The sequence below is a fragment of the Ostrinia furnacalis genome, unplaced genomic scaffold (assembly GCF_004193835.3).
Source record: "Ostrinia furnacalis isolate ACB-3 unplaced genomic scaffold, ASM419383v2 OfSCF0155, whole genome shotgun sequence".
Lineage (NCBI taxonomy): Eukaryota > Metazoa > Arthropoda > Insecta > Lepidoptera > Crambidae > Ostrinia > Ostrinia furnacalis.
Genome location: NW_021130394.1, coordinates 271,215 through 294,534, shown reverse-complemented (window position 1 = coordinate 294,534; position 23,320 = coordinate 271,215). Strand labels below are relative to the sequence as shown.

Genomic DNA, 23,320 nt, shown 5'->3' with positions numbered 1-23,320 from the left:
ATTTTTACAATTCAGAATTATTACGAAGTTTAAAAAATGAAAGTTCTGGTTTTGAAGATGCCGAGTTCAAGCAGCCGTTTACTACGCAATACACTCGTGGCATGATTTTAAAAATACAGCGGACAGTGCATGCAATAAAATTATTATTAAAAACACAACGCGCGCGACACTCGCGACGGATGGACTGCGAGGTTCGCTTAGAGCTCGTGTAAAGCGTGCGTCTGTGTGCGTGAGTCTGATTTCGAGCGTTTGTATGAAGCTTCCGTACTGTTTGATTTATCTACTGTGCTTCTTTTGTAGTGCGTTGCAAATGCGACTAACGCGCGATGCTGTCGCTCGTTTACGAAACGCGCATCACTACAAAAAGTCGCCGTGGGCGAGAGCCCTTAATTGTCATTCAAAATAAAAAAATATTTGAAAATACCTACATAATGATACCCCACTCAACATTATTCATACATTTTATTTGTTTTCTTTATAGGAATATGTTGGCTTGGTAGTCGCCATATTGAATTTGTAAGATAAATCGATCAGATTAATCAAAATCGGTCCACGCGTTTGGTTTGTAGTGCTACAAAATTGTACCTACATACATAGCCTTAGAAACACATTACCTTCCTTTGCGTGGCGCAGTCGGGTATAGAGTTAAAGTCTGAACAGGCTCCTTATAAAACTGCTGCAGCTGTATATACAGTTTAAAGCTGGGTTGCAGTTGAAATTATAATTAATTATTCAGTTTACTATGTCTTCATGATTCCTTATTACAGATGGGCGATGAAATATCGTGCGAGCATCACGGATAAATACTTTATTCTAGTAAAAAGTCTATCAATACCTGATGTACCTACCTATTATTCGTTTGGTTTGCTAACTCTTTTTCATATACCCACTAGCTAAGAGATCGTGGAAATATTTTGTTTGTACTCTTTGTAACAGCTGTGGCTGTGGGGGTGTTCGCTGACATGTTTCGCAGCGTAGGTTTAAATCGGGCTTTAATGAAAACTACAAGCTTTTTTGCATTTAATTTGCAATTATTAATTTATATTGACAAACTAAAAAAAGGCTGCAAAGAAAAGTATTTATCCTATTGAAATCGTTTTTTCTTGCAATTACAATTACTTTGTGACTGATTCACAGCTAAACGAACTTATCTTTACGTAATGTTTGATTGTAATTATCCTCTTTGCTGTCTCATCTTCGATGATGAAAGTTATGATGTGTATGAAATAAACATCTCCAGATAAAAAATAACAGTTTATTCTGACTTAAATTATGCCCTTAATTATTCATAGTGCATGTATAAGGGCCGTTTTTCTTTTCAATTTGTCGTTAATGTTGCTAGTGAATGTTTTCGGCAAAGTCATTACCGTTTATGGTTGTCCTTTTGAATCTTCCAAGTATCGTGGAATCTCCAGACCGATCAACCGTTCTCCTCATCATGTGTCTGATACTAGCTGTTTCGGTAAATGGCCAACGGCTTATTGTGCTGGAGGAAAACTTTAATGCGGTTTGCTTAAGTTTTTATTTAATTGAATTGACATAAATCACAAGACGCTTAAGCAGACAGGTCTAAACTATCTGCAAAGGAGGGTAATGTGTAAAAAGGTGGACACTTGAACGATGCTGTCTTTGTTTAGGGTTCTATAGTCAACATGTTAGGAAATAGGGAACTCCTCGAAATAATAAAGAACGTAGAAATTAAGACCAGCAAAGTGTAAATGCATCAAGACCTATATGTATAGGCCATAACACAAAACACTCGCGTAACTTGATAGTTCTAAGTGCAGTGTTCCTTAGGTTGAACTACTATTAGTTTTTATGGCGTAGGAATCCGCTAAGAGAGCTTTTCAAAAAACCAACCATATGGGGGTCCAAAGTGAACTTCCCTCGATGTGTTACCTAGTTGTTTATTTAAAATGAGTATCTGTTGAGCAAACAGTTAAATGTAAGAAAAACAAAAAATTGCTAGCAAAAAAGGTTGGAAAGAAGGTAAGTATTTGGTTGTTTATATCAATATCATTTTTCTAAAACTGTATTTAGGTTGAGATTGGTATTTATGAACATCTCTAGTTAATTAGTATCTCTAATATCACACCTTTGCCATATTTGATAGCAGCGGCAAACTCCTTGTTTAGTTTTAAGTACTCATCTTAGGCATATTTTGAAAGGCGTTTTGTGTTTACTTGTCTCCATTTCACACTTTTGCAGTCTTTTGTTCTTAAGCTCCAGCCAGTCCTTTGATGCAATTGTGTAAAGCAATTGTATTCATTTGACAGTTCAAAACGTACGATAAAATCTGTTTCAAGGTTTAATGCGAGTGAATTCGTGGGTACAGGCTATTAGTAAAAGCGTCAGGTTTTTTTTCCCATTAACAACAGTGGAACTTGTTTCTAGGAGATTAAATTTTAATATTAATCTTTCTTTTTCCTTTTTGTTAGCATTGTTACATCTCTTCTAGTAGTAAAAAGTATGAACAAAAATGTTTTGCAGCCAAAACCATAGAGAAAGCTGAAAATGTTGACAGAAACGTACAGTTGTACGGCTGCGTTAGAAAATAATTAATTTTAAAATTGTGTGAAGTCGGAGGACATTTTATTACACTAGTTAACTTTCATCATCGAGAACGAACCAGCACAATTCTTATTATAGTGCGAGAATGTAATTGGTTAAACCCAACGTTATGGCTTTTCAGGATGACGCACAATAAATAAAGAAATATGCGCAAGAATCAGAAAATATTATTTATGATTTCTTCGTATGGGATGGCCTCGCGCTCTAAGCGCCTGAGGGCCTGTCCACACTGAAATGCACGGGGTTACCTTACAGAGGAAGCTTTAGAGATTGAAGATTGGATGAAGAATGGCATGAAAATGCGCTATGAGTTTCGTTACCAATTCTGACAAATGGATAGAGGCTTTAGGATTATAATTTTAAGTTGCAGTGTGTCAAGCTTCACTTTAATTAGTCGTTATTTTCCATATTATTTGGTATGATTTTAATTCTTATGTTAACAGAAACAGGGTTATTAAATTAGTAAGATAAATGATAATGCCAGCAGAGCGCGATAAAGCTATTTCTATTTGTGTGATTTTGTGCTAGTTTAAGGTTTTGTTTAGCTTATCATTAGAATAATTAGAATACCGTCCGGCATGTAATATAGGTTTAGATCTTATAAAAAAAATTAAAACCATAATTGGTATACTTAGGTCGTTTCTGTATAACAAGGCGAAAACCGATATCGTTACTTCAAAACCAATATTTCGTTGGAATCAAAAACAAGTGCATTTCTAAATATAGGTGTGCCCGAATCTCATGGCAAATGGGCAAAATAAACTGTTGAGTGCAATACTGGGGAAATTGGATTAAACTTGATCTTGATACTGTTTAATTTTTTATTTATGACTACTATTATTGAACATGAAGTACGAATATATATTTTAGTTATGTGTATGATTAATGTTGTTATACATCAGGTTTTTAACACAAGAAAATGTCTTGAAAAATAAGTAGGTATATCGTATGTAACTAATTTTATTATGTATCATACTAATAACTTATCACTTCATTCAGAACTAGAAAACGATTCTAAGAACTCGCCTTGCATTTCTTGTTCTTTAATAGATGAGAGGTATTTATTATAAATCGCTTTTCCAGCATTTCAATTATATTCATTCAATCCTTATCTTGCTTGATGAAATCTTTTTCAATTTTCTTTACATGGTCATAATATTTTGACCATTCTTCTGCACCAATTTGTAAGATATACCTGAAAACCCCGATAAAGTAGCTATTAAGTAAGTACAATATAAAAAACCATAACCCTCCTTCTGACGGAGTCGGGTAATAAATTACATGTATCAAACATTTCAGTTGAACTTACCTGTCAACTCAACGACGTGCTTTAAAATCAAAGATTGACTTTGAATTATGCCTTATTTTACAATTACATTGAAAACAATATGACTCGCGTGAGCTTGAGCTTTTTCGAGTTTTTCACAAAAATAACAAATATTCATGAAGATATCACAAAATTTCTGCAACGGCTGACAGATCTCTTAATTTTCTTTGACAATTGCCATATGAAAGTCACACATTTCAAATATTTTTGTTTGCCATGTGATTTTGGTACACCTATAGGCTACACCATCATAAAGATTCAACCAAATACGGAGCTATTGACATTCCTTTAGTGTGGTTAATCTTCTTTATAAAAACTATTGTGGATATTGTTAGACTTAGTATGTCTTAAGCATTGTTAATTAGTTCTGATGTGGGAATTTTATTAGTGACACCATTTATTGAACCAAATGCAGTCTTCCCAAATAAATTTATAGGATTATTGCTTTCAATTTTATCAAAAATTATCTTTTTTATAGAAATTAGGTTGAATGTGGGAATTTAATATAATAGTGAGAACATTTAATGAATTAATTGCAGTCTTCCCAAAGAAATTAATATTTTAAATTTTATTAATGATATTAATATATTATGATTATAAATTTTATTTTGTGGAAATTACACTTTGAAAGGGTTATAGAAGTAAGATATTAATTATTTTCTTGTGGTCGTAATGACAAAAATGCAAACTTGTTAAACATCTATACAAACTCACTCGCACAACCCTGAAGATATTTTACATTATACTTACTCAATTATTCTTAGTTTGAAATGCTATTAAGGTATAATTTTATTAATTACATTATACAGGGTGTTAGGTAAATGGGTATATGAGCCGACACTAGCCCATGTTAACATGATCATATAAATGGTATGGTGAAGTCAGAAAATTGATATCTTCATTTAAATTATTAAAATTTTCATACAAATCGTATTTTATAAAATTTATTTAGTATGAAAATTGAAAAAATTAAAATCATGATATCAAATTGCTGACTTCACCATACCATTTATATGCCTATGTTAACATGGGCTATTGTCGGCTCATATACCCATTTATCTAACACCCTGTATAGGTTATAGCTGACCCGGCGAACTTTGTTCCGCCTTAATGGCAATAAATAAGCAGACTTTTTTTTATTTCGAACGGGATAAAAAGTATCCTATGTCCTTCTCCTGGCTCTAAACTACCTCCCTGACAATTTTCAGCTAAATCGGTTCAGCCGTTCTTGAGTTATAAGTGGAGTAACTAACACGACTTTCTTTTATATATATAGATTTGTGCTTTCTTTCTTAGTGCTTAGGGCTAGCGTTTATTGTGTGATAAGGACCACAAACCATTATTATAATGATATTATGGGCTCATAAATTTGAATTATTAATAATAATATTATCAATGAATATCAATTTAAAATTTGGCTGTTATTTTTGGAAAATACTGATATACATAATTATGTCTATGAATTGATTCAATGCAATTGAAAAGAGATAGCAGAGGATGTAGGTAAGAGGATAGATAAATATCCTACTTTACCTAGTTACCAAAGTAAAAAAACAGCATTATGAATGTAATTAAGATAATAGAATCTATATATATAAAAATGAAACCCGTTTCGCGTTGTCACGGCATCACGTGTGAACGGCTGAACCGATTTCGATAATTCTTTTTTTTAAATGTTTGTGGAAGTCCAAGGATGGTTCTTACGGAAAAAAATATTAAGAAAATCTCTACGCTAAGGCGGTACGAAGTTCGCCGGGTCAGCTATCTCTTATAAAAATGTAAGAAAGGGTCTTCAATACCTAAAAACGTGCGATTGCTCGAATTTTCAATGTGTGTATCTCAGGTGATTTGTTAAATTTATTATAATAGTTTATTTTTAATAAAGAATTTCCCTTAATATCTTATTATTTATAATAATTACATCGCAACCGTTACTGATCTATCAACGCGCAGATCATTTGTAATGGAAATTATTAACATCAATTAAATACGTTAACTAAATTTTGAGGATGTTCTTGTTCATACTGGGTTTATTAACACTGTCAGTCATGAATCATGATCATTCATTAAAAAACATTATTTTTCAACGTTTACTCTTAACAAAGTTAGGTTATTTATTTATTTATTCTGAAACTCAACAGCTGTTTTACAATATTCATGTTAGTTTAATGAGCACTAAATGTAAGCCAATTAAAGAGTTTCCTAGCTGCTTAAATATGTTCGTACATTTTGATGTTAGGTAAAAAAAATAGGGTTATTAGACTGATATTAAAAAGAAATGCTCTTGTGACGGTTTATCCAGTAGTTACTTTCATAATAGAGATGACTATCATTCCTGCAAAAGCTAAAATCCATAAACCGTGTAGGCTACAGAGATTTTACATACTCCTTCGCGCAGTCGGGAAAACACTGCTATCCGGGCGTTTTTAAGACGAGAGTGAATAGGCACTTACAGAGCAGATATGTTTGTACCATCCTAGACTGCATATCACTTAACATCAGGTGTGATTGCGGTCCTGTTGCGGTGAATACCTGCCTTGTCTAGCATAAAAAAAAATCGTAATTGCGTCCTTCAGACATTTTCGTCCTTAATTTAAGGTAAGCTTCTTCATCTTTTATGGGATTTTAAATTGGGTAAATGAAATTATATGTTGTGATGTCCAATTAGTAGAAAATTGCTTAATTTTGAAAAATACATGTTCCGAACGTCTGGTATTCTATTAACAGAGTAGTAACGCTTCTAAGTATATATTTTACATTAGAAAAAATATTTATATTAGGAAAAATTATTAGGAACAACTGGACCGATTTTAATGATCTCTGATTTATTGTATTCCATACATCCATTCCATCTAACTCTTAGTTCTCAAAGTAGAGTTGACTTTCTTTCGTTTTCGGGAAGATCCCAGTTTGTAAACATTGTTAAGTGTTTAGGTCTTTAATTAATGAAAAAACAAATACATTGATATCCGACGATGTATTCGTATAACCCTTATTTCTTTACTCGTAATTTATCACATTACTCTAGTGACGTCAAAATAATTAAAATATGTCACTATTTTTCAATTACTACAAAATATTGAATAAAAACAAATACATAGGTATTTACCAAAAACTAAGGTCGAAATTGTTTTTGCCTTCCTATTATAAATTTAACTTTGTATGGGAAGGCAATACTTTTTTGCAATTTGCTTTTGATTTAGTAAATATGTGATTTTGTACTTATAAATAATTGTGTAGTATTTTTTCTTTTAACAAAATGTGAAAGTGGATAAGGCGTTAGCAACGCAACCTTACATGGTATGAGGTACTAACAATTTTAAGGCTTTCTAAAATTAGGAGTATACGAAAAGTTGTACAGGTGTTGGCGCAAAGTTAACATGCGATTTTGTACTAACAATTATAATTTAAAGCTTTTTAATTTGTAACTATTCGTTTATTCTATTGCGTTTTTTCGTTAGCACTAAAACTTAATATCCGGTAGTGGTAGTTTTTATAGCATGTACTACATCACTAAATACTAAAATGTAAAAATGACAAAGGTAAGCAACTAACTTGCCTAGTTTTTTTTGTATTGTCCGACGCGCTTTTCTTTTAAAAAATGCGAGTGTATACAATTAATACTAATTGTTATTAACGGCGAAGGTCTGTTCTGCTCAGAAATGCTGTGTTTATGTACATTTGTAATTTAGGCGAAAATTGGCAGGCAATTTTTAATAATTTATTTGGCGTATACAAAATATCTCGATGAACCCATTCAAACCACATTTTTTGCAGTACAATATTTCCTAGAAATAAAACTATTCAACAAATCTGAACAGAAGTGAGTTTTTGTTCCATGCATGCAAGAAGCGCGTCATCGTTACTAACGCGAAGCAGTTACTAACGTTGTTTCCAAAAATTGCAGCCGTCAGCCGTAGCGTCAAACGCTTTGTTGCCAGAAGAAATCGCTAAGGAGATGAAGACGGAAGACCAGATTCTGGCGCAGCTTAGGGCTTCGCAGAACATCGGAGGAGCCCAGAACTTGTCGTTCATGGCCGACTCGCCCGTGGGAAGCGTGCCCGGCAAACCCGACGACCCGTTCACATCGCCCACAGGCGCCACCCCGGATATGGGAGAACTGCAGAAACTTATCCAGAAAGATACGCTTGCGGCTAAACCTGTCATGGAGACCGTTGAGAATATTGAAGCAAAGGTATGAATAAACTAACTTACATATAAATCTTGGTAACAATTTCAAAACCTGATATCTCTGTTTAGAGCTCTGGATTTTCTTCAATAGAAAATTATAACTAACTCTGACCCTTACTAATAAAAAGTTACAAACTTGTTGAACACTGTTTTAAAATGACAGTTCCATACAAAACGTCACTTTAAAAAAACTGTTCAACGAGCTTGTAAGTTTTATTAGTAAGGGGGATTACAGGGATTTGCTCTGCCATTTTAACAGCAATCGAACTCTGCGGGGCATGTAAAATATAAAATGGTATTAATTTACAATATTTCTACTTTCCGCAGCACAAACAAGAAAAAGCGCCTAAGGTTGAACAACCAACTGAAGTGAACAACCAAAAGGCTCAACAGCAACCAACACAACAGCCGCAACAAGCGGCCAAACCTGCCCCTGAGTCGAAGCAAGGCAAGCAAGCTAAAAACGAAAGTGAGAAATCAGCCAAAAACAAGGAAAATAACAACACTAAGAGTAAGAATAAGAAAAAGGAAGACAAAAAAGATGAGCTAGATAATAAGACTAAAGATGAAGAAAATGCCAAAGCCGAGGTAAAAATTCACATATATTGTAATGTTGCCCCCATCCCGTAATTAGATTCATCCCTGACCATTATTTTATTTATTTATCATATGAACGTTTGCATAATAGGGCTTAATATTTGTGTTGAGCTTGTTACATGAATTTCATTGTAATTGCTAAGTTAACTGTCGTATTCTCCTACTATTTTCCGTTCTGAATGTGAGCAGGCATGGAGAATGTTTGTGTCTCCTGCATGTAGCATTTTTCTGTTAATTTAGGGACTTGTGACATTCGCCCTCGCCCGGGGTTCATTCATCGGGAAGAAAAGCGTTGTCTATAATTTGTTGTTAATCAATAAAGACTTGTTTTAGTTATTTTTTTTTAATGTACCGTTTATAGATCAGCCGTCGCATATGTGGTAGGGATGGTCGTCGGGATAAGAGGTCAGTGTGCGACTTTTGTTTTTATCCTTGTATTGGTTTGTTAACAGAAAAGGTCAGATGAAACGTCGCCAGTCAAGAGCAAAAAAGAAGATAAGGCTAACAAGAAGGAGTTAGAAAAAGAAAAGAAGGTCTATATTATTTTATTCACATTTTTTACCAACATCTAGAGCGTTGTGTTGTTTCATGTATTCGCTATGTAACTTTTATTTAGTTATTTAATTTTTTAGCGTTAAGAGTCGCATCTCAAAGTAATTTGAAAATTATAAATAACTAGCTGACCCGGCGAACTTCGTACCGCCTTAGCGTAGAGATTTTCTTAATATTTTTTTCCGTAAGAACCATCCTTGGACTTCCACAAACATTTAAAAAAAAGAATTATCGAAATCGGTTCAGCCGTTCACACGTGATGCCGTGACAACGCGAAACGGGTTTCATTTTTATATATATAGACTTGAAAAAATCGATCTGCCTAAGGCGTATCACGCTTGAAAATTTCGACGGGTTCATCCAGTGTCTAAGTAGCTCAGTTGGAAGAGCAGTCGCCCGGCAAGCGGAAGGTCGTGGGTTCAATTCCCGCCTTAGGCAGTTCGATTTTTTCAAGTTATTTATAATTTTCAAATTAACTTTTGTTTACCCTCTACTTTGGATTGGTTTTGTTTTATGTGAATTTTAGATTAAGTACAGCTTATGATTTTTATTTATGTTTGTAAATGATAAGAGTTTTTTGCCTGTTGCAGGAATGGCTCAAAGAAGGATTCACCATTGTGAAAGGTTCTGAAAAGAATGCCAACAAAGATAACAAGAAGAAGGCCGAAGAAGCCAAAGCGGCCGAGGAAGCTGAGCGCAAGAGGTAGAATTTACGAAGTCGCGAAATAATGCTTATCGTCGAAACATCGTGACTTGTAAAAGCACTCTTTAAACTCATATTTATAGGTCCTTTACATAAAGCCTATTTGAGGTATGCAAACGCGACAAAGCCACCATAGCAAAGATAGACTAATGTAATAATTTATTTCAGAAGATAATTGTCCCCTTCTGACGATACTTCTTTGTTGGACAGGAAAGAGGAAGAGAAGCAAGCAGCGGATGAAGAAAAGAAACGCAAGCAAGCCGAGAAGAAACAACAACAGGTAAGTCTAATTATTATTAACCGCCTATAATTTAACCGCCTCTGTGGTCTAGTGGTAAGACCACCTGCTTCAGACGCAGAGGTCCCGGGTTCGATTCCCAGTGGGGGCAGATTTTTCTGTTCGGTTTGGTTGGTGGTAGGGCTTATACTAAGTCCGCCTGGCTAGCTACCACCATCTTACCTAAGTCTGTCGCCATAACAACAATGTTAACAGCATTATTGTGTTCCGGCAGTTAGAGGTAAGATAGCCAGTTCCTCCATAGTTGAGGATTCCGGGTGAAGCTCGCTTCCACCTTCGGCCTGATCGTCACTTACCATCAGGTGAGATACAGGCCAAGAGCTTCCTCGTTGTGGATAAAAAAAAAATTATAGACATTATCTTCTCGTAATAGGTTCCATCGTGTCGTGATACTTGCATTATCATGTAAATTTTTTGCACCGCCTTACTCTTTCTGCATGACCCGTGGTTGACTGGCAGAGAATGCCATCCGGCATTAAGTCCGCCACAGTGCATTTGTTACTTTGTGTGCTGAAGTATAAATAAATAAATAAATTACCACAACTCTCGTATCAACCCTCGTTGGTTAATTTCTAAAGATGTCCACACGATGGCTCTTTATTTTACCAGTTCTAACACAACCAACACGCCTCGGCTGAATCCTAATGCTTGTCCCATTGGTGTCATATTTTCTAGATCCACTCATTTGTCGATTGTTATTGAGACCAGTGCTGGGGCCAATGTGTTTAACCGGCCTTATACTAGTAGTACATAATTTATAAGCATTTGTGTATTGGTTATCTGCTTAAAACTATTTTTAGTAGCCGGTAGAACTATTCTCATAAAAAAAACGAACACTGGATACTTAACTTTCACAATATATTGCCTCATTTTTATATACAAGTCATCACTTAGCACAAACGGGCGGGAAGTCGTCCACGCGCGCCCCTCTAATCTGACGTTTCTAGTGTGACATTACGTCAATGTCACTATGACAGCAGCTCATTGGCTATAACGATACCGTTATTTTAACGTAATTATATTTGACAGGAGAATCAACAGCAGCAGCAAAGGCCTGCAGTTGAGTCGGTGGCGAAGAAGGCGCCGTGGTCAGCAGTGGCCAACCAATCGATGTTCGCGACCAGCAAGGAAGGGCTCACCCTCACAGAGATCCAGCGCTTGGAGCGGGAGAAGAAACTCGAGCAGATCAAGGAACAGCAGCAGATGATGCAGATCATCGCTCAGCAGCAAGCAGCGGCACTCGCCAGGGAACAGGTGAGCCTAGTTCTTCTTGTTATCGTGTCGAAAACAAACCTATAGTCTGGTCTCTGAGCACGTAGAATTTTGTCCAATGACCCCAAGCTACCCATCCTTATCGCTCGCGCGTAATTATGTTGCTGTTGCGCTCGCACACTCACTGCGGGCGCCCGTCGCACTGTCGCGACAGCAATATAATTACGCGCGAGACAAAATTCTACGTGCTCAGAGACCAGACTATACACCGTGTCAGCCTAAAACTCCGCTGCAAGAGGGGCGTTGTCAGCAGCATTCATTAAATCCTACTGAATGCAGTTGCTAGAACTTTTTAGCCTAGGCGCAGACCACAGACTTTCGTTGGCCGATAGTTGGGCCCGATTCTAATTTGTATGAAGAATCGGCCGATACCAAATCGATGTAATTTGCGCACTTTCATACGTGCTCATACTATCGGCCAAATAAAAGTCGGTAGTCTGCGCCTAGGCTTAGTTGCCAAAACCATCGGTTGCACCATCTTACTTAAACTATAACAAACGTCAAAAGTCGTGACAAACTCCATACAAAACACTTTATATTTATAGTTACGGTTAAAGTTTAGGGTGTGCAACTGTCTTATGCCCGTTTTCCTCATCAATACCTAATTTTTAAGTGACCCCTATGAAAACAAAATGCTTGCTATGTGTTACCATAGGGGTCATTTAAAAATTATTTATGATGGTGAAAACGGCCATTAGTGTTCAACATTTTTCTATCCACAACGAGGGAGATTTTCTGTCACTATTTTTCAATTTCAAAGCAGATCTTCAAATTCACATGTGACTGAATACTAAAAGACAATGCCGGAAATTGGCGTCTTTTTTTTTTCGCGCGGCCATCGACCGAACCTTGTTTTTTTATTACAAAATAGTATAATAAACCAAACTTACTATGACATGTATACCTCTTAACTCAGTCTGAACTGAGTTACGAGCATTAGAAGTTTGATGATTTTCATACTAGATTTGCTTTTTGCGCGCAAGTTTTGTAAGAAATTGCAACAAAATAGTGACATTGTATGTGTAAACAAACAATATCATCCATTAAAGGCTCCAAACATCAGTATGCAGCAGAATCAGCGCAATAAAAAAATAGCGCAATATTTTGTTGCAATTTCTTACAAAACTTGCGCGCAAAAAGCAAATCTAGTATGAAAATCATCAAACTTCTAATGCTCGTAACTCAGTTCAGACTGAGTTTAGAGGTATACATGCCATAGTAAGTTTGGTTTATTACACTATGGTGTAATCAAAAAACAAAGTTTGGTCGATGGCCGCGCGAAAAAAAAAAGACGCCACCTTCCATACAAAATCTGGCATTGCCATTTACACTGTGTCTCCAGGAAATGCAAGTCGGTTTGGGTTGGGCGAAGAAGAAGGGAATCAATGTCCACCCTCCTGGCCAAAGTTTGGCAGAGATTCAGGTGAGGATCCGTTGTTATATATTATATTTGATTTAATTTTTAATTCTATAGTTACCTTGCTCATACTTGTAGCTGTAGCTGTCTTTAGACATCACTTTTGACGACCGTTCTGGTAAATAATTTGTGTGAACTGCGGGTCTAGACAAAGTGCAAATTATAATCGCAAACCAGTCGAAAAGTGGTCGATAAGCCCCTTTTTTGTATGGAGTTTTGACTTGGATTCGATTTTCACTACAATATGTTTGGCGTTAATGTGTGTAGCAACCATAGAGATCTAGAGAGATGCCAACTAATGCGAAAAGTTCCAAACCCATTCAGTGTCGCATTAGAAATTCACACACACAAAGTAATCAAAATAAAAACCATACGTCGCGAAGAGTGTGTGGCAGTGGCATGCACATTGCACACATTGCATTGAGTGCGACTATTCGTTCGCATACTACGTTGCAAGTAATGTACGTACAGCACCACTACATACGCAGTGATGTACTATTGAATGTATTCCGTTAGTTTAAATGTACTCATTATCCACTGCGGTATCAGTACTCAATGTTTGAATAATAGTACTACGCAATCAATGTAAACTGTTTACACATTTAACGTTGCTGCTGTCATCATTGCTGTCGCTTGCAATGTGTTCTGTTTTGAGCATATTGTTGCGACACTGGCCCCGCTCCCTTTTCACATCTCTCTTTAGTTTCTATGATCTATGGCAGCGGTTCCAGAATGGTGGTCCGCGGAACCCTGGGGTTCCGTGGAAAGGCCGCAGGGGTTCCGTAAAAAATATTATCCCACGTTTCGTGACCGACGTTGTTCGCTCGCACCGACTTGTTTACGCACAAGGGAGGGGCAGGGCGTGCGGGCGGAGTAGTACGGGGGTTCCGCTAGGAAAAGTATAATCAATTAGGGTTCCTTGGCAAAAAAAAATTGGGATACCCTGATCTATGGTAGCTTCCCTTTACATAGTGGATCTTTGCAGGCTGAGGCTCGCAAGGCAGCAGCCGCGGCGGCGGCGGCGGTGTCGGCGTCGGCGGCGGCCCAAGCTATGGAAGAGGCGGCTCAACCGCCCCCTAACCACGTGCCGTGGGGCGGCGCCGTCCCACCCAACGGAGGTGAGAAATATTTCCAAACTAGAGAACTCAATTATTCTACATAATGGATGTGTTCCGTTACAGCGAAGCGATCACCGAGCAGTGCAGTGACATAACGGAACACCCAATAAGAGCGCTTTCACATATAGGCGTTTTTGTCGCGCGACTAGGATCTCGTATAATATGTAGTGCAGTTGCAGCGCTACATAAATATGTATGGATACGAGTCGCCCTACTGCAGCGCGACTTAGAAGCGCTACAGTCGCGCGACAAAAACGCCTACATTTGAAAGCGCTCTAAAGCTGGTTTGATCATCTATTCATACCATCACTTAGATGGTTGGCAGTCCACAACAGTACGTTTCTCTAGAAATTTCCTGCCCCGTACAACCAAACTGTGGAATGGACTGTCGTCTGCGGTGTTTCCGGACGGATACGACCTGCAAGCTTTCAAGAGGAGAGCGTATCTTCACCTTAAAGGCCGGCAACGCACCTGTTACGCCCCTGGGTCTGCGGGAGTCTATGGGGGACGGTAATCACTTACCATCAGGTGATCCGTCTGCTCGTTTGCCTCCTGTCACAAAAAAAAAAAAACACTGTTTTGATACAGGTGGCTTCTGGGACTCGCCGTCAGCGCAGCCGTCGAAGTCTGAGAGGCCGCAGGAGTCGCCCAAAGCCCCGGAGCCCAAGCCCAAGAAGAAGATCACCATCAACACGCCCAAGAAGGAGACATCCCCCGCCATCGAGTTCGAGTCTTGGTGCACCACTGTGCTGACGTCATGGAGCTCCAAGATTGATGGTAAGCAATATTTATACAGGGTGTTAGGTAAATGGGTATATGAGCCGACATTAGCCCATGTTAACATGGGCATATAAATGGTATGGTGAAGTCAGAAAATTGATATCTTCATTTTAATTATTTTNTAAATGGTATGGTGAAGTCAGAAAATTGATATCTTCATTTTAATTATTTTAATTTTCATATAGACAAATTTCTGACTTCACCATACCATTTATATGCCCATGTTAACATGGGCTAGTGTCGGCTCATATACCCATTTACCTAACACCCTGTATAGCTTTTATCGGGGCATTAGCTTAAACTTGCGCGGGCGCATGCGTGTCTGTATCAAAAACTTCCGTGCTCCCAAGCAAGTTTTAGCCTAGGTTAAATGGTATCGTACACCAATCACTCGTTGGTTGTAAGTGAAAGACCCTAAAACAAACTAAAAAAACATTTTTTCTTACAGTGCCCACTTTCGTCGGATTTTTGAAGGACATTGAATCGCCGTACGAAGTCAAAGACTACGTTAAATGCTATTTGGGAGAATCGAAGGATTCCAATGATTTTGCTCGTCAGTTCCTTGAGAGGAGGTAAAATAAACCTTATAGCTTTATCATTTGGTTCCTTTTCGTAATTCAGTTGTATTATGGGTGCTTTATGAATGAATTATTTCTCAGGTCGAAGCTGTTGCGCGTCGGAATGGTGACCCCGTCCGATGATCTCTGCTCGCCAGCCATGGCGGTTAACCCGCGCACCAACTCGGGCTCCGATTACCAAGAAGTTAAAGTGAGTGGGCTTTATTATTGAAATATCATAAAATTAATAGTTAATGAGGGTTTTCGCGTATGAAAAATCCGCCAGATGTCAATACGTAGACGCGAGGTCCAAATGCTGCATGATTGGTTATTTTTGACATGACATTGACAGATATGTCAAAATCCACCAATCACGCAGCAGTCAGACCCCACATCCACGTCCCGCCATCTAGCGGATCTTTTATACCCGAAAACCCTAATTAAAACTAAACCGATCCGACTCACTTATGAATTAACTTGTTTTATCATAAACTAGCTTTCCGCCTGCGGCTTCGCCCGCGTGGTTTGTTATTCCAAGTCGTGATTCTTTTTTGTTATACCACGTTTTATAGTGACTGACGTTTCATGTCAAGTCGAACGGGATAAAAAGTATCATATGTCCTTCTCCTGGCTCTAAACTACCTCCCTGACAATTTTCAGCTAAATCGGTTCAGCCGTTCTTGAGTTATAAGTGGAGTAACTAACACGACTTTCTTTTATATATATAGATATCATTAATTAGGTTAATTAGAATTGTAGAGATTTTTACACTCATCAGCCCCTACGGCCCTATCCATCCTGAATTACGGAAATTATCACTTTCAGGGAAAAGGCAAGAAGACCAAAAAGAACAAAATGCTGAAGGTGGACGCGCGCATCTTGGGGTTTTCCGTGACTGCAGCGGAGGACCGGATTAACGTCGGCGACATCGACACAGCGTGAATCGCCCCATGCCTCCTTCGCTCTAATAACTCACCTTGTGATAACCCATCGGATAAACCCGTCGCACGACGATAACTTAGGCTAAGCTCGGCACTGTTACGTAAGGCAAACGACCAGTCACATTGTAAACGCTCTAGGGAACCTTATTGTCAATTTGTGTGTGTGTCGCTCGGGTGTCTCACTTTTTGGGTAAACCTAAAAAGTGCGCGTCTCGAGCTATTAACTTTAAGAAAGTTCCTTGTTATCAGTATTAGACATAATACTCATGGCGAATCACCGGACGCTATATCAATTTTCCTAAGGTTTCCCAATATCAAAATGCTGATGAAAATCTGGCGACATTGAGCAGTGAATTGGCGCAAGCGCGTTACGAAGTCCAGCGAGTAGAGATGAAACGGATAGTTGTTTGGCCGGATACCGGATACCGGATATCCGGCGAGCTGCTAGGCCGGATAGCCGGATATCCGGCGGCCGGATAGTTGTCCCATTGTCATGTTGCATGTCGTAACGAGTTTAGCGCTGCACAGGTGCTTCGAACGCGATCAGTAGGTCTAGTAGACTAGACAAAATGTCACACTTTTCGAAAATCGAATTCGTTCGAATAGAATGTCAGATTTTGCCACTCGTCTAAGGGGCAGATCAATTCGGGCGATTTCGGTTGCCATCGTGAGTGTGTGATTGAATAGCGAAAATTCAATTAGTTTACTTGCTGCGTAATCTGAATGAACTGCATTATACAGGGCGACTTTGAAATCGTTGACATTCTTTTTAAAATAAGACTACTCATGATTCCCCAAATATGAGTCAAATCAAATGAATTAAAATTTCAATATTTGAAATCTTGTACAGACGACAGCACATCAATCTTCATATTTATTGTGGCATCTTATTTCAATCAATTAAGTGTTATTTTGCAACAAAATGTATAGGATGATGTGCCGTTGACTGTACAATAGTTTTAAACTCTTTTTAAGACCACACTTATACAAAAACATAGTTAAAATAATGACAAAAAATCTCATTGGAGTTGTCTCATATTTGGGGAATGCACCATGTATCATGAGTAGTCTATATTAAAAGGATGCCAACGATTTCAAAGTCACCCTGTATGTCATCAGACCATCAGTGAAAAAAAAGATCGCCTATTTTATTTGGCAATAATATTTCGACATTATAATATATACAGGGTGACTGGAACTGAACCCGCCATAGCTAATACGCGTATAGAGGAGGTCATTTGCTAATTATTGAACCTAACTTTCTATGACTAAAGTTTTATAGTTTAGGAGATATGTCAATTTTTATACTTTTTTCAGATTTTTCCGAAATTTGACCTAAAAACTGCTTCAATTTTTTTTCTCGCGTGATTTTAACAGGTTTTTTATTTGATATTAATATCGAATATGTCTTTATTAAAATAAAATAAATTTCTGATCCAGACAATGATTGGATAGCTAGTTACGAGCCGCCAAAGTCTAACAAAAGTACAAACCACGATAAAAAATTATACTTCGAATTCGATTGAAACAAAAATTGATGGTGATAATGGATTTCCAATGATCTTAAAAATATCTCTAGCTTCTCTTCTTTCCAATGATATATCACACGTTGTAATTAGATTTTGAAATTTGTCAAAAATTCAAAGTTTAGGGAAGAAAATGGAGTAATAATACAAAAATTATCCTTGTTGTAGAAAGTAAGGTTCAATAATTTACAAATGACCTCCTCTATACGCGTATTAGCTATGGCGGGTTCAGTTCCAGTCACCCTGTATTTACTATTTATGCATTCGTCATTAGAGTGAATAGCCCAGAAAATATGGCTTTTTTGTAACTTTTTGGACTTAAGATAAAAACCGTCATTATAATAAGCCATTTTATTGATATTTGACTCAAAGATTAATGTGTTTCATTTTATTATAGGAAATTTTCGTGGTTTTTTTAATATCCGGTATCCGGCCGGATAGTGAGCTACTATCCGGTATCCGGCCGGATAGTAAATTGAGGCCGGATATCCGGCCTACCGGATAGTTGCCGGATATCCGTTTCAACTCTACCAGCGAGCCTCCAGCTTCCTTCCCCGTTCTCTTCTACTTTTCTCCAAACACTCGCACCTCTTTTAGCTCCATAAAATTGGGCTAACACGAATGGACACTGTCTTCCAAGAGGGCATTTCTGTCTAAACTTGAAATTCAAACATGATTCGTATTTCAGATCCTCAATTTAACATTGATGCTAAGCACTACAAATCATTTCAGGTAAGTGTGATATGTAAATTACACTAGATTATTTCTATTGATCAGCTATTTTATTGATCAGACATTTCTATTTCCATCAGCTGTCAACGACACCCTTGCTTAATCTTTGGTGCGAATGTTAAGTCACTGACAGGTATACGAATCTGATTTGGAATATACCTACGTTCTTCTTGCTATCTTCTCGAGTTGAACAGTTACAGATACTGGCTAGATAGATATTCATCACACGACTTTGACTCGGAAACGGGTTTCGTCTGCTCTTGCATAATAAAATGACAATTATTGTGCCTTCAGTGTGTTCTGACCGTTGGGTGGGTATTTATTTTATATGATATGATTAATGTGCACGTATTTATCATGTCCGAAACGCCTTGCTAAAGGAACAGTATATTTAACGTTGTTATTCCCAAACTTACATCTTTTCACATCACAATGCAATGGAAGCATTCATACATTTAGTTTTCTAGTCATTACATTGAATTAATTCTAATTTTAAATGCAACAATCAAATCCAACCGCCGCGTCGCGATTTTAAATCATTTTTAAGTAAGTTATTTTAAAAACATAGTTTTATTATAAAATAAATGCATGTGCAATCGCTAACATTCTTTTATACTAAGTCTTACTTGTTTTGTTATTGTCCTTAGAAATTTATTTATTTTGATGCATATTTGCCTCTGGTCGGTTGCTGCACGGCCATTTTGTAACGACCATTTTTAGGTTAGGATATTGAAGTATTTATAGATTGCCGATTTAACACGGAGCTTTGAGTGCTACGGAAAGCATAACACGAAGGAACATATCGTTACTCCAATAGCAGACTAAATAACGAAAACATTGATATCCCAGTGTAACTTTGGATCGGTCTCTAGTGTCTTCTCTGGCTATGAACCTTGACTTACCCCCTTCAATTTGAACAATTTACGAATGATGAAACGCTGCTGTCGGCTATTACGCATCTTTTTGTAGACTTTGACTCATTCAGACGAGAGAGCTCAGTTCTGAAGTCTTTACTAGTGTAAAAAATGCATAATATTAATAACCTAAAGTATTAGTTGTATAGGTGGTCGCACACGTTGTGAACTCTGATCGACGGCATCTTGCCTCCCTTTCTACTTACCTTAGTGGCTCACCTTACGCTGTAGCTACGTGCACCAAGAGGCTAGCTATCTAGTTGCCCCCACTTATGTCTGTAGCGCAAAGCCGTCGTGGCGTGAGCGTAGTATTACATGTCAAACTCACAGAAACCAGATGCCACGCACAAACCGACCGTGTACCAAAGTCTTCATATGTGCGACTCCCACTCTTCCTATAAATAAGTATTTAAGTAAATGTTGTTTTGATGTTCAATGTTTAAGATGTAGCTACGTTTGGTCACTTGTGTTGATAATACGCTATCAAGGCGATGATTTTATATCACTAGAGATGTTTTCTTCAATGTATTACATAAAATCAATATTTTAATGACTCTTGGGCTGTGCACTCGTATCTTTGCACTTTTTTGGTCGTGATTATAAGTTAACAACACTCATTAGTGTATAGACATGTAGTGTAAGATGATCATCGTTTAGTTCTCAGCTTTTTAAGGCCGGAGTTTTGATTTAAATATACAAGAGGCCTTTAGTCAATCTGACAAGAAATGATTGAACCTTCAATACCTATCTGTTTCTATTAATTACCTACGGCCTCAAACTCTTGGTGATAATTTTTTAAATAATATTGATGAACTAACAGTTGGAAATAACTTTCGTCTAGTATCAGTGTGATTCAGTATTAGTAACAAAGAAAGTATATTAATGTAGTAGACGGAATAAATCAATGTTCAATGTTAGGCTCAATGTGAAAAATAGATATTAAGTCGTTCAAACGAATATGATACTAAATGTTGAAGTTTTAACAAATTAACAGTTTGTAATGTTATGCTTCCTACACAGTATGCCGGAAGGATTGAAATTCTACAAATTCTTGTTTGATATTAGCTTAGCAATACATGGTATTCTCACTTCATAGTGTTGTAATAACTGCTCCTGCAGAGTGTTTCATGTCAATTATTATTCGACCATTGAATCGGCAAAGTATACTGTATCGAAACTATTGTGTGTACTCGGTGTTGTCTCTGAATCTATCAGATTAAGCTATCGATTCTTGTACCCGTGTGAATTAAGCAAATTGATTAATATAACTGTTACAATACATTTAATAAATACAGTTAATGTTTTAGATATTTACACATTTTAATTGATTGACATTAAATAGTTCAATAAATACAGAAATCGACAACTATTTGTTTAGGATCCTCCATTATTATAACATTTAATTAATGATTGATAAATAGTTTTTGACGTACCTAACAGCACAGTTGTGATCATGCATGGATGCTGCACATGCATAAGAAATAATAAACACACTAGCTGTGACATTTGCAATATGTATGAGCGCGAAGTCTTTTAACCTTAGCGCTAAGCCTAGTTCTTCATGTCGAGGTTATTTTAGTTTGCTGTTAATTTTATTTGCCGAATAGTTTGCGCAATGCTGTATGGCCGTTATTATTTAGTTAATTGTTTACATAAAATTGTAAGGAATTTGTTAGTGTTTTATGTATATACATTATTTTAACAATTAAAATTTAAATATTGTGTAATCGTTTGTATATACTTTTTATTACTACATTATTTCTTATGCGACATTATTTTGTAAAAAAATAACTATTTAGGTTCACTTACTCGACATGATAGTAGAGAAAAACAAATATTTACTTTAATTTCAAATAGCGCTTTGTAAATATACATTGACGGAATCAAAATTTGTTGCTCACTGGTTACCTCAAAACAAAATCTGTTATGTTATTATTTAAAATATAGTATATTGGTTATGCTTAAGTTATGTTATATCTTTAAATAGTATTATTACAGTCTACGCGGTTATATTTGGAAACAATTTTAAATATTAGAATCAGGCTGAACACAATTTCAAATATAAGATTTTAGTGTTACTACTGATAGCTACATAACAGTTTTTGTTTTGGTAATCATTCGGTATACTTAAAAACAGTTCATGTAAGTACATTAATAAGCGTTCAAATTGAGACTGCTCCATTTTAAAATGAACCTTTTGGACAAGAATTAATGCTCGATATCTAAATTCCTGCCCAGAGCCCCGATTACGGTAACTTTTAACGTTTCCAATCCAGACGCGCTTCTGATTCTGCGATACGATTGGTCAAAACAGCTGACGTACGCTGTTGAACGACCAATCGTATCGCAGAATCGAGAAGCGTGTCTGGATTGGAAACGTTAAAAGTTACCGTAATCGGGGCTCAGATGATACGTTTGAGACAAGGTTCTAAGGTGGCCTAAATTAAAAATCGGTAAATTTGCGTACTATCCTGTTTAAGACCCTTAATTATTATTATTTTAAATATGTAATTCTATTTTAATGTATGAATCAGATAATATGTAATGTTATGAATTTAATTTGTCTTCAGTCGACTGATAAATTCGGCTCAGGCCTGAAATATCTGTTTTCCTAAAATTTACAAATCTCAAAAAGTCTACGTACTCATCATGTTTTCATTCCTATTTTGTCAGCTTTATCGAAATGTCTTCAATTTAAATGTGTGCAGTCTTAGAAGGTCTTCTATTCATAATGTTTACATTTCTATTATTTCATTATCAATGTTCAGTATCTGAAAAGCGAAGTAGCGAACATTGTACAAGAAATGACATTCTTGGAGGCAGTCAATTTTATATTGTTGACATTTTGAAAAGCTGACAATATGCAAAGGACGTGCTTACATTCTGAATAGCAGTCATTTTGCGAAAAAAAACATTTTAGAAAATGGATATTTCAGTACCTCTAGTAGGAAAAACTTTCGAGTTCGTTTCGTTGCGTATTCAAAGTGTCATCGAAAAATTTTGTATGAAAAATTAAACAGCGCCCCCTAGGGCGGCTATAATATAGGGGGCGCTGTTTAATTTTTCATACAAAATTTTTCGATGACACTTTGAATACGCAACGAAACGAACTCGAAAGTTTTTCCTACTAGAGGTACAGGCCTGAGCCATAAATTCGAGTATGTTGACGATGTGTTTTTAGGCATTATGCATTTTATAATTAATTATGTCCAGCTGATCAAAGCGCTAATTACTTTCTTTTAGAATCTTAATGTTTCGGGGTTTAGGAGTGTGCGAAACCGAATTTGTAGTGTTTTATTATTTTTATAAATGATTTGTTTTAGAATCGTTATTCGTATGTCGAAACACCTTGTCTTCTACTCTAATTAATATTTAGGGATATTGTCTTAATTGTAATGGTTTTTGAGGTAGGTGCGTGTAGTATTAGAAGCGAAGGGAACAATATCGTTCGATTAATGTAGTTAACTTGACAATGATGATTTCATGCGTCCACACCTACCTCTAGAACTCGGTCAATTAGGCGCAAGAACTAAACTGTTAGGTATATTTTAATGATAATGTCATTTGTCACCAATTTCGGCCAGTCAACAAAAAGGCATGGAGGGAAATGCTTGAAACACAATTTTTGACTTAGTAATTTTGGACTAGTGAACACGGACTACGGACAAGAACTTTGGTGTCTTGTTTACCTACTAACTAGTCCATAAGGCTACGAAAAAAATTGTATCTCAAAAATTTCCCTCTATACCTTTTTTCGAGCGTTCATTAACTGGACTAAAAGCATTGTATTTCATTGAAATCATAACAACTGCCCTTCCAGGAAC

The 23,320-nt window shown here is 36.7% G+C and overlaps 1 protein-coding gene across 2 annotated transcripts in view; it reads left to right on the top strand.

Moving 5' to 3' along the window:
• Nucleotides 1-22,018, top strand: part of Gyf (GIGYF family protein Gyf) — a 52,366-nt gene extending 30,348 nt beyond the window's left edge. For both annotated transcript variants that reach the window (XM_028304913.1, XM_028304905.1), the window contains exons 15-27: nucleotides 7,806-8,093; nucleotides 8,417-8,677; nucleotides 9,139-9,219; nucleotides 9,829-9,941; nucleotides 10,152-10,221; nucleotides 11,269-11,493; nucleotides 12,854-12,934; nucleotides 13,914-14,046; nucleotides 14,635-14,823; nucleotides 15,275-15,398; nucleotides 15,486-15,594; nucleotides 16,209-16,697; nucleotides 18,380-22,018. In XM_028304913.1, the coding sequence (XP_028160714.1) occupies nucleotides 7,806-8,093; nucleotides 8,417-8,677; nucleotides 9,139-9,219; nucleotides 9,829-9,941; nucleotides 10,152-10,221; nucleotides 11,269-11,493; nucleotides 12,854-12,934; nucleotides 13,914-14,046; nucleotides 14,635-14,823; nucleotides 15,275-15,398; nucleotides 15,486-15,594; nucleotides 16,209-16,325 (1,791 nt within the window). In that variant the 3' untranslated portion in view covers nucleotides 16,326-16,697; nucleotides 18,380-22,018. The remainder of the gene's footprint in view (nucleotides 1-7,805; nucleotides 8,094-8,416; nucleotides 8,678-9,138; nucleotides 9,220-9,828; nucleotides 9,942-10,151; nucleotides 10,222-11,268; nucleotides 11,494-12,853; nucleotides 12,935-13,913; nucleotides 14,047-14,634; nucleotides 14,824-15,274; nucleotides 15,399-15,485; nucleotides 15,595-16,208; nucleotides 16,698-18,379) is intronic.
• The last annotated feature ends 1,302 nt before the right edge of the window (nucleotides 22,019-23,320 follow it).